Source organism: Cricetulus griseus, chromosome 2, assembly GCF_003668045.3.
Source record: "Cricetulus griseus strain 17A/GY chromosome 2, alternate assembly CriGri-PICRH-1.0, whole genome shotgun sequence".
Lineage (NCBI taxonomy): Eukaryota > Metazoa > Chordata > Mammalia > Rodentia > Cricetidae > Cricetulus > Cricetulus griseus.
The window spans coordinates 100,088,333-100,101,885 of record NC_048595.1 but is presented as its reverse complement, the minus strand read 5'-3'; the positions used below and the strand labels follow the sequence as shown (position 1 = coordinate 100,101,885).

Sequence of the window (13,553 nt, the reverse complement as noted above, 5' to 3'; positions counted from 1 at the left end):
TGGGCAGAGTCATTAGGAGAGCAGTCCATTTACAAAGCTGTGGCACCCTGCTTTGCCCTGGAGGTCAGGTTAGTTCTGAGATCTGAGAACTGGCTGGAAAAGGCCCCCAGAGCTGGGAAACACATTCCTGTGCAGAAACAGTAGACAAGGAGACTGAAGTTCTTAGGGGATCATGGAAAAACAGGAATGTGGGTACGTAGTGGTGAGAGGAAGGCTGGTTCAGTTGCAGGTAAATAAGTTTACCTTGCTGCTGTGTTTGCTCAAAAACAGAGTGTGTGAGCAAACTGTGTGTGAGTGGAGACAGGGTGATGTGTGAAGGAGAGCTTGAAGTCAGCAACATCTTAATACTGAGCCTCTCAAAGTCTGCAAGTGATTCTACCTTTGACAGAAATGGAGGCACCAGGAAAAACAGGCAAAGCTGATAGGTGATGGCGGTAGAGTCTGAGCATCTCCTGGACATGGTTTTGGAACAGTCTTTCTATCAAGGCTGTTTTTGTTTAAAATGAAAGCAAAGCCCATGGCAAGATGATCTAAGATCAAGGAGAAAGTAAGCTTAATGCTGGGGGCTTGGGAGTCATCTGTGTGAAAGTCTGAAATCCAGCTACCTTTGTAAGAGAGAAAGTATTCATTGAGGTAAGGACTGAGCCTTCTAACACACCTTAACACTTTTGGAGCTCAGAAAGTGGAGCCACAGAAGACAGTACAGATCATAACACATGGGGAAAGCTTTACAAGGAGGAGCCAGTGTCCCCCTCCACAAATGTGGGTCATGCCTGCCCCCTGTCTAGGTCCTACAGCCCAGGCTTGTCCATCTTCCCACTGGATGTCATCTCCTAGCTCTGCTTTGGTTTCCCTCTCATGTGAGTTTCAGTGTCTCTGTCTCATCCTTCTCTATCCTGTTGCTCCAGGGGGTGGCACTGAGAGCCGACCAGTGCTTCGCTACAGCAAGGAACAGAGGCCGACCACGCTGCCTATCCAGCCCTTCGTGTTCCAGCATCACTTCCCCAAACAGCTGGCCAAGGCCCGAGCCCTCCACAGCCTTTCCCAGCTCTACAGCCTCTCAGGCTGCAGCCGTGCACAGCAGCCTGCCCCACTGGTTATCTCCACTGCTCAAGGCCCAGCCCCAGCTCCCTCAGAAGAGCCACAGGCATTCACACCCCAAACCACTGGCAGGGGTGCCAGAAAAGCTGGGCCTGAGCCAGAGACCTCAAGGCCATCACCCCTGGGAAGCTACTCCCCTATCCGGAGCGCCGGCCCCTTTGGGCCTAGCACTGACTCTTCTGCCTCTACCTCCTGCTCCCCTCCACCAGAGCAGGCCACAGCAGCAGAAAGTCTCCCCTCATGGAGCCATACTTGTCCTCCTACTGTGCGGCCTGCTACCTCCCAACAGCCACTGAAGGAAGACCAGAAGATTCCGACCTTGGCTGAGTACCGGCTTCATGGCACAGGAAGCTTGCCACCTCTGGGATCCTGGAGATCTGGCTTTTCCCGGGCAGAGAGCCTGGCTCGAGGAGGCAGTGAGGGCAGCATGGCCTCCAGGCCCAACAATGGTATGAGCTTCATCAATAGCCCGAGCAATCCTACCTCTCCCTTTAATGGTTTCTTATGCTGCGTTCAGCAGGGGTCACTCCCACAGCGTCTCTGGCCTATTTGCTACATGTTCCCAACCCTAGCATTTTATGTGGACCCCTGGGTAGATGTGACATGATGTCTCCTAACTCCTCCTCTCACCTGTTCTGCCCCCAGCCAACCACCTGTCCCCTCAAGCCCTAAAGTGGCGGGAATACAGGAGGAAGAATCCATTAGGGCCACCTGGTTTGTCAGGAAGCCTAGATCGAAGGCCACAGGAAGCTCGGCTGGCCCGCAGGAACCCCATCTTTGAGTTCCCCGGTTCTTTGGGCGCTGCCAACCATCTGAATTACCGGCTGAATGGTATGTGGCCACAGTCCCTGGTATACCCTGGGCAAGTGGGGAGGGGTCGGTTAGTCTGAGAGGATGGAGGGCACTCCACTGAGCTAAGAACTCTTGGGAAGAGCTTCAGGGTAAGGCTTTTCTTTTCTTTCCAGGCCAGGTAGCAAAACCTTTACCACTGACCTGCCCTGACCTGCAGGACCCCTTCTCCTTAGCTGAGAAGCCTCCAGCTGAGTTTTGTCTGTCTCCAGATGGCACCTCGGAGGCCATTTCCATTGATGTACTTCAGAAAAAAGGTGAGAATCAACACCCAGCCTGGACCCAGCTCCACTGTCACTGCCTGTGGTGCCTGGTGCCTAGCCAACCCTCCAGAACATCTGTCTTGAAACCCCAGTACCAATAAGCAGAATGAGCGTTAGGGCAAGAGATAGAGGTTTGTGTGGTATGGTGAGCAAGGGTCATGTATCAGGAACTTGAGAATCGGGCTTCAACCCCTTCCCTCAGCCAATGGGAGAGACTGTTACATAGTTTTTTTACAGGAGCCTGGTGTGGGAGGTGGATCTATCTGTGGTGTACAGAGTGAGTTCCAGGACAGCCTGGGCTCCATAATGACACCCTGACTCAAAACAAACAAACAAACAAACACTTTACTGGGCATGGTGGCAGACAACTTTAATCCCATCACTTGGGAGGCAGTGGCAGGTGGATCTCTGTGAATTTCAGGGTAGCCAGGGTAACATAGTAAAACCGTCTCAAAAAATTCAATCAAGCAAAGAAGACCTGAAGTTATAGCCACTTGGGTATGCATGTTGGTGACCTCTGAGAAGACAAGGACTGACAGGAACATGTTATTCAGCAGATTAGTGGCCATGGCCTATGAGCAGTTTTAGGGAGATGCTGGTAAAATAACCACGCATAAGTGTGGGCGAAAGGGCAGGAGCTGGCAAAGGAGAAGTCTGCGCTCCTTGTAGCAAGAGAGATGCAAAGGTGAGAGCGGGGAGAGGCCTTTGTGGAGAGAGCATCCACCCATGAGGGCAAGGACAATGAGATACGGATGGATAGGGACAGGGTGAGTGTGTGACAGCTTCCTCTTCCCCACCAAGGGGTCAGCCTCCATTGGGTGGGCTAGAGTCTTGAAAATGGGACCTGGTGCATCAACTTCTTCCTCATAGGGCTCGTAAAAGCTGTCAATACTGCTGTGGACCTTATTGTGGCCCATTTTGGCACAAGCCGGGATCCTGGCGTCAAGGTAGGCTGTAATGGTGAATGCCCTGCAGACTCGACTGTCTGCGTGCTGTCACCTCCCCTTGCTCTCTTGAATCCAGAGTCCAGAGTTGGAACTCAGGGATGGAAATGGCCAGAGGGGAACCCATGGGCTAGCTAAGTGAGAACAAGGTCAGGCCTCTCATGTTGCCCTGTGCATCTGCAGGCAAAGCTGGGAAACAGTTCTGTGAGCCCCAACGTAGGCCACCTGGTTCTGAAGTACCTCTGCCCTGCAGTCCAAGCTGTGCTGGAGGATGGGCTCAAGGCCTTCGTGCTAGATGTGATCATCGGACAACGTAAAAACATGCCTTGGAGTGTGGTTGAGGCTTCCACGCAGTTAGGTAGGTGCTAGATTGTGACACTGGGACCCAGACTGAATTCAGGGTTCCAGGGATTAGAAATGGGATCTCCAACCCTGTCTCCTCCCCAGGCCCATCCACCAAGGTCTTGCATGGTCTCTACAACAAAGTCAGCCAGTTTCCAGAACTCACCAGTCACACTATGCGCTTTAACGCCTTCATCCTCGGCCTGCTCAAGTAAGTGTGTAGAACGGTAGGACCTAAGCAGCCAGCCCCACCATAGCTCTGTGTCCTCTAAGGACCTGGTTGCCTGGAACGAGACAGATGCACCTGCAGTGTTTGTGCAAGGCCTCGGGACCCCTTTCCCCCGCCTAGCTGCTGCCTCTCGCAGCGTTTACTCTGCACCCACTTCCCAGCTCATCCACTTTCACAAGGCCTGGCCTGTTGAGAAACTAACTGCTCTTGCAAACTGATCCTCTCAACCCCCTCTGCTTCTAAGCCCTGCTTCAGTGTTAGGCTCACCTCAGAACACCTGTTACATATTAGCCTGGCCATTCATTACCTTGGCCAAAAGCAGCCTGTCCTTTCACTCTGTAGTCACCCTGACTTATGTACGCTGCCTCCATTCCAAGAAAAAACGACTGACTTGTGAATTTCATGTTCACCCCACTCCTCACATCCCCACTAACTTTCACAAGGTGAACCAGGCAGCACCCACCCTGAACCCATCTCTTTGCACCTCATTATCTGGCTGTCTCCACGAGAGACTTAACCCTTTCACCTGTCTTTCTACAGCATCCGGTCCCTGGAGTTCTGGTTTAATCACCTGTATAACCATGAAGGTAATACCCACAGCCTGCTCTGGCTTACCAACTCAGTGTAGGAGGTGGGGAGGAGACCCACCCAGACTTTCATTCCCGGAATTTAGGGCTTCTACTTGACTTAGAACCTTGGAGGCAGCAGCAGACTCAGGCAGTCTAGCAGTTAGGGTGGCCATGCACCCCAGCATCTCTCTGACTTCGGAGCTGCCTCTTGGGGCGACGGGATGTACGCAGTGCATACTGTAGCAGGCTTTGTGAGAACTGGAGCAGATAGCCTGTGCGGGTGCATGCAATGGCTGACACAGGTGGCCCCCCAGCGTCGCTCTCAGGCCATATTCCACTTCTGTGTGTGAATCTGTCCCTCTCTATTTCTCTAGATATCATCCAGACCCACTACCAGCCCTGGGGCTTCCTGCGTGCCGCTCACACAGTGTGCCCTGGCCTCTTTGAGGAGCTGCTGTTGCTGCTGCAGCCATTAGCCCTGCTGCCCTTCAACCTTGACTTGCTGTTTCAGCACCGGCTGCTGCAGAGTGGGCAGCAGCAGAGGCAGCACAAGGAACTGCTGCGTGTGTCCCAGGACCTGCTGCTGTCTGCACACTCAACATTGCAGTTGGCCAGAGCCCGAGGCCAGGAGGGCCCTGGAGACGCGGACAGGGTGGCCACTGGGGAGCGGGTGAAGGGTGTGGGTGCCTCAGAAGGTGGAGAAGAGGATGAGGAAGACAGGGAAGAGGCGGATGAGGTTGTGGGGAGCTCAGAGCATAGCAGGTGGACCCGAGGAGGCCAGGCTGGCTGGTGGTACCAGCTCATGCAGAGCTCCCAGGTCTACATCGATGGCACTGCTGAGGGCTCCAGATTCCCTCGCAGTAGCAGCAGTGGCAGTGAGAAAAAGAAAGGGGTAGGCAGTGGGGGGCCTTCCCAGGCTCCACCACCAAGGGAAGGTGTAGTAGAGGGGGCTGAGGCCTGCCCTGCTCCTGAGGAGGCCCTTAGCCAAGAAAGGGGCTGGCCTTTCTGGATGGGGAGCCCCCCTGACTCTGTGCTAGCTGAGCTGAGGCGTAGTCGAGAGAGGGAAGGACCTGTTGCCCCACCAACGGAAAATGAAGAAAGGACGGCAGAGCCCGCACCAGGGGGCATCAAGTGGGGACACCTCTTTGGTTCCCGAAAAGCTCAGCGGGAAGCCCGGCCCACAAACAGGTGAGAGCCATCCACTACTGGTATAGACAGTGATGCGGCAAGCCTGGTCCAGATCTGGACACAGGCAGAACCCAGAACCCTGTCTCCTCTCCCCTAGGCTGCCTTCAGATTGGCTGAGCCTGGACAAGTCTGTGTTCCAGCTAGTAGCACAGACGATGGGGGCCCGTCGGGAGCCCGAGCCCAGGGAGAACCTACAAGAGTCACACTCTCCAGCCCTGTCCTCCAAACCTCCATGGTACGCCCAAGGGAATGAAGTATTGGGGAGCTTGACTGGCGTTTCAGAAGCCTTCTCTGATGTGCATCTGTTGTTTCTCCAGCGAGGTGCAGGCTCTATGCCACCATCTGGCCACAGGCCCTGGACAACTCAGCTTCCACAAAGGAGATATCCTGCGGGTGCTGGGACCAGCCGGAGGAGACTGGCTGCGCTGTAGCCGCGGCCCTGACACTGGCTTGGTACCTCTGGCCTATGTGACACTGACCCCAACTCCAAGTTCACCACCTGGAAGCAGCCAAAACTGAGGCCTTGTGCATGCTGGTGGCCTCAGGGACCCTCATATACCCCGAGACTCAGAGCCTAAGAGTCCTTCCCAAGCCCTTAGGCTTGGCTACAAAAAGTAGACTGAGAGCTGGGGCCATGTATCCCTGTGCTGGCACCTGCTCCCCGTGCTCAGTATTCAGTACTCCTCCTCAACTGTCCCAGCAATTTCATCCAGACCTCCACCCAGGAAAGGAGGGAAGGGACACAGTGCTGGGCTGCCAAGATTTCTCCTGGCCCATCTGGACCAATACTTCCATGGGTGTAGACAAGTCTCTGGAGGGAGGTGGCCCAGAGGTCATTTGTGGGTTTACTAGGCTGAGTGACAATGAGGATGGATAACAGTATTGGGGCCAGAGTCCTAAGCCCCCCATGCTGTAAATAGGCAGTGACCAGTGCCTGGTCATCAGAGTAGGAGGAGGAGCCCAGGCTTCTGTTTATGTATTTATTTATTTATTTATTTATTACACCTATTAATAAAAAGGTGCTCAGCCTCCAAACCATTTTCTTTGTGCCCCTCCCCCCTCCCACTTCTCTTCCTTCCAAAAAGATCACTGGGATAGGATGAAAAGGTTGAGAACCTGAAATCCAGGTATTTATGCCAGGAGCTGTTTCTGAGTCGTGCTGAGGCCCAGAGCATCATGGGTGAGATGCCCAAATGTACCGCCAAACTGGAACTTATACCCTGTGTGGCCAAGAGAGTCTGTCATGTGTAGCCAGAGGCATGAAAAATCCATTTAATTCCTGGCCAGTTGCATACCCTCCAAACCACCCTCTGAAATCTGCTCCCAACTCCCTCTGAGCTGCCTTGGTTTCCTATCTAAAGCTGGATCATCTGTTTATCCCAGTTCCCGGAACTGTCCCACCTGCACACATTCCAGTTCAAAGCCCCTGACTCATTTCACCTGGCACGTAGCCTCCATAGTGAGGGAGGAGACCCAAGTTCTCAAGGTTGGGCTTGGGGAGTGGGGAAAGCGGTTTGGGATCCTTCTGCACCCTGCTCCGTGAGCATGTCTGCCCAAATTCCTGCAGTGCCTGGTTGGTGAGCACGGGGAAGCTGGAGCCAAAGAGGAAGCGGGCACGGGGCACATAGCCGGTGAAGCCTGGGGTGGGGGAAGATGCTGAGTCAGGACACATCCTGAGTGTCTCTCCATGCCTTTGGTCATCACCCATATGCTCTTACCTGACATGAAAAACTTCTGGGGATCTCTGTCATCCATGGAGTAGGGGGAAACCTTGTGAGACATTAATGAAAGAAAAATAGCACTGTGAGTTCAGGCTCACAGGAAACAGAGTGGCAGCCAAGCCCCATGACCTGTATCCACAGCCACAGTCCCCACGGTGCCCCCAGGCCTGAGCACAAGCTCCCACCCCCACCACGATCTTTCCCCATCTCATTTGGGCCACCACCTGCTTCAGCTCTGGCTCCTCTGCTTCCGGCTCTTGGTCTTTCTCTCTCTCTTTTCCTCCCTTGACCTCCTTTGATAGTTCATGACACTCCTGCTGCCCATGCCTTTGTGTAAAATCATTCATAGCTTCAGCCCAAACCTGGTTGCAGTTCTTGGCAAAAATGAACTGTGCCTGTGGTATAAAACCTAGCAGAGAGAAAGACATCTATGTGTTCAGGACGCACTCTCTGGGAAGGGGATACCCGTTCAGGCCTCCATACAGACCTGTATACCCAGGGATTATGCTGGAGCTGAGCCTTTCATGCCCGCGCCTGGGAGGTAGCCTCCCCCTGGGAGTCACAGGAGATCTTGGAGACTGGATGGGAGGCAGAAGTGTGCGGTGGGCAGGAGGCCAGGCTAGGCCAGGAGAGCCTTGAAGAAGCTGACCGGTCACCTGCCCATAGGTCTGGCCCATGCTGAACCGCAGTAGTGGGCAATGTCCAGTGTACCTGAAGCACAGGACCCGCCCCTTAGCTCCGAGACCAACTCCCACTACCACCACCCTCCTGACACAGAAGCAGCAAAACCCTGCTCTTGGTATGTACTTGAGCAAGTGTTTATTTCCCTTTGTGTGTTTCTGTTTAGACAGGGTCTCTGTAGCCTAGGCTGACCAAACTTTTGATCCTTTCTGCACCGCACCCCATCCATGCTGGGATCAGGCACCCCTCACCCCCAGCTTTAGTCTGTAGGTCTGTTGTTCATTTCTTTGTTTTACCTATCAGAGAGTGAGCCTGGAGCCTTGTGCATGCTAAGTAAGCATTAAACCCGAGAATCTATGTCTTCCCCAGCCCCCAGCAAGCTTTCCTAAGCCAAACTCTGCCTGGTTTCCAATTCCTCTGTCCTGCTTTTACCGTTTCCACGGAGAAGACAACACAAAGCTTTGTTAGACCCGTCTATTCCATCCTCTCATTTCCCCTTTCCAAACAACACCTCAGGTAACCCTGTTCTCAAACCAACATGTCAGCTTGACCCAGCTTGACCCGAGCCAACTCCTATATCCCCAAACCCCTGTTCCCCAAAGCAGGAGAGTGAGCGCTGTGGGAAGAAGTCTTACCCTGGAATATAATGAGGATTCTGAGAGTTGAGCCCTGGAATGCAGGTGTTGACCACAGCCATGGGAACCCAAACAGTTCCTTTTATTTCCCTTCCAGTAGGGACTCTGGGCCCTATGTACTGTGTCCAGGGCTTTGGAGCCAGAGGAAGGGGGCGGGGTTGAGGGTGGAGATAGCTAGAGCAAAGCCAACAGAGCTGGAGCAGACTTCTTGATGTGCCCTGGGACTAATGCCAGGGGGGCCGGCAGAGACTGGAGGATACAGCTGCCTCACTCCATCCCAAGAAAGCCACTAGGTGAGAGGTAAGGGGCTGAGACCTGTAGGCTCTGTGTCCGAAGACTTCCTGGCTGAAGAGAGGTGGCTGTGGTGTCCTGTGGTGCTTGTGGAAAGAGCTGGGATTCTGCAGAAAGGAGCTTCAAGGAGAACTTAGTCATCCAAAGAGGAGAGCATGAGGGTGAGAGGATGGGGAAGTCCTAGAGCCTCTCGGCAGGATCATTAAAATGATTTGCACTGATAAAGGATTATTTAGTGGATAGCTGCTATAATCTGAATCATCTATTCATCAATATGCCAGCCTCGGCTCAGCACGGAAGGATGGCAGAACACATTAACGGAAGTCCCACAGGCCCTTGGGAAGACTAAGCCACTGTCCTCATTCACAACTGCAGATGGCACTGTTAACACTGTCTGCTCTGACGCCCAAATTCATGAATACAGATGTTTATTTTTCTAGTGCAAGACTGGAAATCCCAGGCTGTGTGCATGTTAAACAAGTTCTCTACTGCTCACATGTATGCCCCAGGATACAGATCTCTCTTAATTCAGCAGAGAGCGAAGCCAGAACTGTAGATTAGGGACGAGAACTGGCTCATGAGGCCATGCAGGCTTGACTCTTACTTGAAGGCCTCAACCTCTTGAAGCAGGCACCTTAACTTCCTTTGGTCCCAAATTCTCCAGACTACAGTGTGAAGGTTAAAATACCTGAGCTTACTGAGGCTCTGAGGGTCAGTGACCTCCAGGTGAGTGAAGGAAGTGGCTACTTGGCTCATGCCTTTAATCTTAGCATCAAAGAGCCAGAGGCAGGCAGATCTTTGTGAGTTTGAGACCAGCCTGGTCTACAAAGGGAATTCCAAGACAGCCAGAGCTGTTATATAGAGAAACCCTGTCTTGGAGGGAAAAAAAAAAGAAAAGAAAATGAAAGAAAAAAAGGCTGACTTTCATCAGATAAGAGTGTCTCAGCAGCCGGGCTTGGTGGCGCACGCCTTTAATCCCAGCACTCGGGAGGCAGAGGCAGGTGGATCTCTGTGAGTTCGAGACCAGCCTGGTCTACAAGAGCTAGTTCCAGGACAGCCTCCAAAGCCACAGAGAAACCCTTTCTTGAACCCCCCCCCCAAAAAAGTGCCTCAGCTTCAGACACAAGGAAGGTCAGTGAATGGTAACCCAGGGATGTGGGGGAGGGGTGTTCCTACTCGGCGGTGGGGAAGAAGACTAAAGACGGGTGTGAGGATAAAGGGTAAACCAGCAGGAAGTCAGTTTTAGTCAGTTTTGCTCTTAAAACATGGTCTAGATTCTAAGCTCCTGGCCCTCTAGGGAAGATAGAAAGAATCTGTTGCAGCCGGGAGGGGTTCTAGAAGAAAGTCTTGGCTTCTCAGAAAGAGACTGCGCAAGTGTGTGTGCGCGCACACACACACACACACACACACACAGAGGCAGACACACACTGGAGGGGATAAGGTTGCTTTCTGCCTCTAAAAGCTTCAGTGGGCATCTTGAACCCTTGAGAAAGCTTACTGGGGACAAAGTGTCAGTGCACTGGGAACGGACAGACAAAGCCGAGCACAGAGGCCAAGGTCTTTGACAATAACATTGAGCAGCTTAACTGACCAGCCTTTCTAGTTAGTGAGTCATCACTAAGGCCACTTGACTGGTAGGTCAATGTTGGGCAAGCATACATCTCTATAAGGATGAGTAAAAGTATAGACACCAGGGCATAATTGTAGGAATGAAGAGACAGAAACAAGAGAATTGGAGTTTAAGATTATCCTTAATATCCTTAACTATGCAGCAAGTTCAAGGTCAGCCTAGGTGGGCTATTAAAAAAAAATACTATAGATAAAATAAAACTGTCTTTGGCTGGAGAGATGGCTCAGCGGTTAAGAGCACTGACTGCTCTTCCAGAAGTCCTGAGTTCAATTCCTGGCAACCACATGGTGGCTCACAACCACCTTGAATGAGATCTGGTGCCCTCTGCTGTCGTGCAGGCCGAAGACTGTATTCATAATAAATAAAATCTTTAAAAAAAAATAAAACTGTCTTTAAAAGAAAAGATAAAATGATAGTTTAGATTTCAGATGCTTACCTCAGATGACATGAGACAAAATAGATGTATTGCTGTCAAAATTTCAGTTTTTCTTTAGAATAGTGTTTTCATAATTGCTTACTATAATACATTGTAATAAAACATGGGCCAATGATGAGAGTGAGTCATACTCCAAAAGTGATAATGATGTGATTCTGTTTGTGGTCCAAAGTGGAAGAAACTATCAGAATCAGCCAGGATCGGTGGTCCAGCTACTCGGGAGGCTAAGCCAAAAGAATCAGGCCAGCCTGGGCTACACAGTGAGACCCTGCCTCAAAATGAAAAATGTAAAAAGTGGTCTAGAGATGAAGTCCAGGAGTAGTGTGCTTCTTAGCATGTATGAGACCCCAGCTTCACCCCCAATACCCAAAAACGAAAAAAAAAAAAAAAAAAAAGCAGAAACGTTGTACTACATGTACCAGGTTGAAGAGCGTTCCATCCTGTATTGCTGTTAAATAATAAAATACCATTAAATGAAGGGAAAAATAAAAACAGAAACATTGGTATCTGAACATATCAAAGGAAAGAAAATGGTACCATCACTGCCTGTTTTACATTTATAACATTCTTCAAATCCATAATAATATTCATTGGTTATTTATTTGACAGTTACAATGAAATATATATTCAAATACCCATGGCTTATTTATCCAGCATTAAAGTTAGAGGACACATTGAAGGACTTCCATATCCAGAATTATGGCTAGAAACAAAAATATAGTCACCCACAGAAACTTCAGGTAAATATCAGTTCAGATATTTATCAGGGTTTCTCTGTGTAATAGTCCTGGCTGCCCTGGAACTAGCTCTGTAGACCAAGCTGGCCTTGCACTCAGAGATCCACCTCCCCTGCCTCCCAATTGCTGGAATTAAAGGTATAAGGTACCTCTACCCAGCAAGTCCCTGAATTTCAATGGCCAAAATCTTTTCTTTTACTTAAAAAATTAAACAGGCATGTCTCTGTCCTGAGAAGCCATCCATTAGCATTGTCTTAGGGTTACTATTTCTGTGATGAAACACCATGACCAAAGTAATATGGGGAGGAAGGGGGTTGTTTAGCTTATACGTCCTGAACCACATACCACTAAGGGAAGCCAAGGCAGGAGCTCAAACAGGGCAGGAACATGGAGACAAGAGCTGCTGCAGAAGCCATGGAGGGGTTCTGCTTACTGGCTTGCTCCACATGGCTTGCTCAGCCTGTTTCCTTATACAACCCAGGACCACCAGCCTAGAGATGGGCTGGGCTCTTCCCATCAATTACTAATTAAGAAAATGTCCTATAGGCTTGCCCATGGTCCCTCTCGGATGACTATAGCTTGTGTCAAGTTGACATGAAACTTAGCAAGCATGTACATCCATGGACATATTTAGCATACAAGATACATCAGAGTTATTTGACTACTTACAAGGTTTTGTTTTTACCCTTCAGCAGTTTGACTATGATGGGAATTCCTAGAACACCCCACTAAGAAGTTAGTAAATAGCACAGTACTGCACTTATGTAAGTGCAATGTTTGGTTTAACATTAGAAAATTACCTCATATATCATTGTTTAGAACATGCTGTCCCTACTTTGAACTTAACTTGCATCACTGGAGTTTGGGCAGGCATGATGTGAGCCAAAGACACCAAAAGCAACTGTGCACAGACTTTTCTTGCCCCAAATATCTGGCAGAAACAACATAATGGAGGAAGAATTTCTTTTGCTCATGATTTCACAGATCTCAGCCCATCATGGCAGGGAGTGTATGGCGGAGCAGCCCATATCAGGTAGATAGCTCAGCCAGAGCAGAATGGCTAAGAGGAAGGGGTCAGAACAAGGAGTTGGCCAGTGCTTCCGTCCAGGCCACACTTTGCACAGTTCTTCCACCTCCCAGTGGTGAATGCAACTTTTGAAGCACTGTTTGGAGAAGCTTCCTCAGGTTCTAACCTCTGGAAACACACTCACTGACACATCTAGCTGTATACTTTGGTGAGCTTCTAGGTGTCTTTAAATGCAATCAAGTTGGCAACAAAGAAAGCTCCCACAGACACACTTGTGTTCCTGTTCTTCCCTCCCATTACCGTGAGATTATGCCCAAGCAAGTCTAGAAGGGAAACGGGAGGGAGGTGGCAAGAGAGAATCACCTCTAATAAATCCCACCTTAGAAAGCCGACCTCAGTCAACCCACAGACTTGACTCCATGTGGGTGCTGGGAATTGAACCCAGGTCCTTTGCTTTTTTGTTTTTGTTTGTTTGTTTGTTTGTTTGTTGTTTGCTTTTGGTTTTTTGAGACAGGGTTTCTCTGTATTGTTTTGGAACTCACTCTGTAGACCAGGCTGGCCTTGAACTCACAGAGATCTGCCTGCCTGCGCCTCCCGGGTGCTGGGATTAAAGGCATGCACCACCAACTCCCGGCATACCCAGGTCCTTTGCAAGAGCAAGTCAGGAACAAGGTAAAACTGTTCACTACTACCACCATTCCACACTTTATATTGGAGATCTTAGGCAAGAATTTGGAAATCAAACTTGTAAATATTAGAAGGAAAGAAGATTATAGAAAATGTTTTAACTTGATTTTGAGTGCAGGTTTTGCACACACTGGTAAAATAATCAGACTTAATATTTTAAAAAGAATATTCTGGGGGCAGCAGGTGTAGCTTTGGTAAGTACTTGCCGGCCTTGGCTTGACTT

General features: G+C 50.3%; 2 protein-coding genes across 4 annotated transcripts in view; one reads left to right on the top strand and one right to left on the bottom strand.

Annotated features, from left to right (window-relative positions):
• Positions 1-6,534, top strand: part of Rusc2 (RUN and SH3 domain containing 2) — a 43,015-nt gene extending 36,481 nt beyond the window's left edge. For all 3 annotated transcript variants that reach the window (XM_027403246.2, XM_027403247.2, XM_027403249.2), the window contains exons 3-12: positions 909-1,550; positions 1,747-1,932; positions 2,067-2,207; positions 3,084-3,160; positions 3,341-3,515; positions 3,605-3,710; positions 4,269-4,315; positions 4,672-5,485; positions 5,583-5,720; positions 5,803-6,534. In XM_027403246.2, the coding sequence (XP_027259047.1) occupies positions 909-1,550; positions 1,747-1,932; positions 2,067-2,207; positions 3,084-3,160; positions 3,341-3,515; positions 3,605-3,710; positions 4,269-4,315; positions 4,672-5,485; positions 5,583-5,720; positions 5,803-6,004 (2,528 nt within the window). In that variant the 3' untranslated portion in view covers positions 6,005-6,534. The remainder of the gene's footprint in view (positions 1-908; positions 1,551-1,746; positions 1,933-2,066; positions 2,208-3,083; positions 3,161-3,340; positions 3,516-3,604; positions 3,711-4,268; positions 4,316-4,671; positions 5,486-5,582; positions 5,721-5,802) is intronic.
• Fam166b (family with sequence similarity 166 member B) lies at positions 6,452-9,557 on the bottom strand. The gene is made up of 6 exons (XM_027403252.2): positions 8,523-9,557; positions 7,694-7,917; positions 7,431-7,615; positions 7,204-7,255; positions 6,926-7,123; positions 6,452-6,705 (listed from the first exon to the last, which is right to left on the bottom strand). Exons 1-6 carry the CDS (start codon positions 8,582-8,584, stop codon positions 6,617-6,619), a joined length of 810 nt encoding a protein of 269 aa, XP_027259053.1. The 5' UTR covers positions 8,585-9,557; the 3' UTR covers positions 6,452-6,616.
• Positions 9,558-13,553: the final 3,996 nt, after the last annotated feature.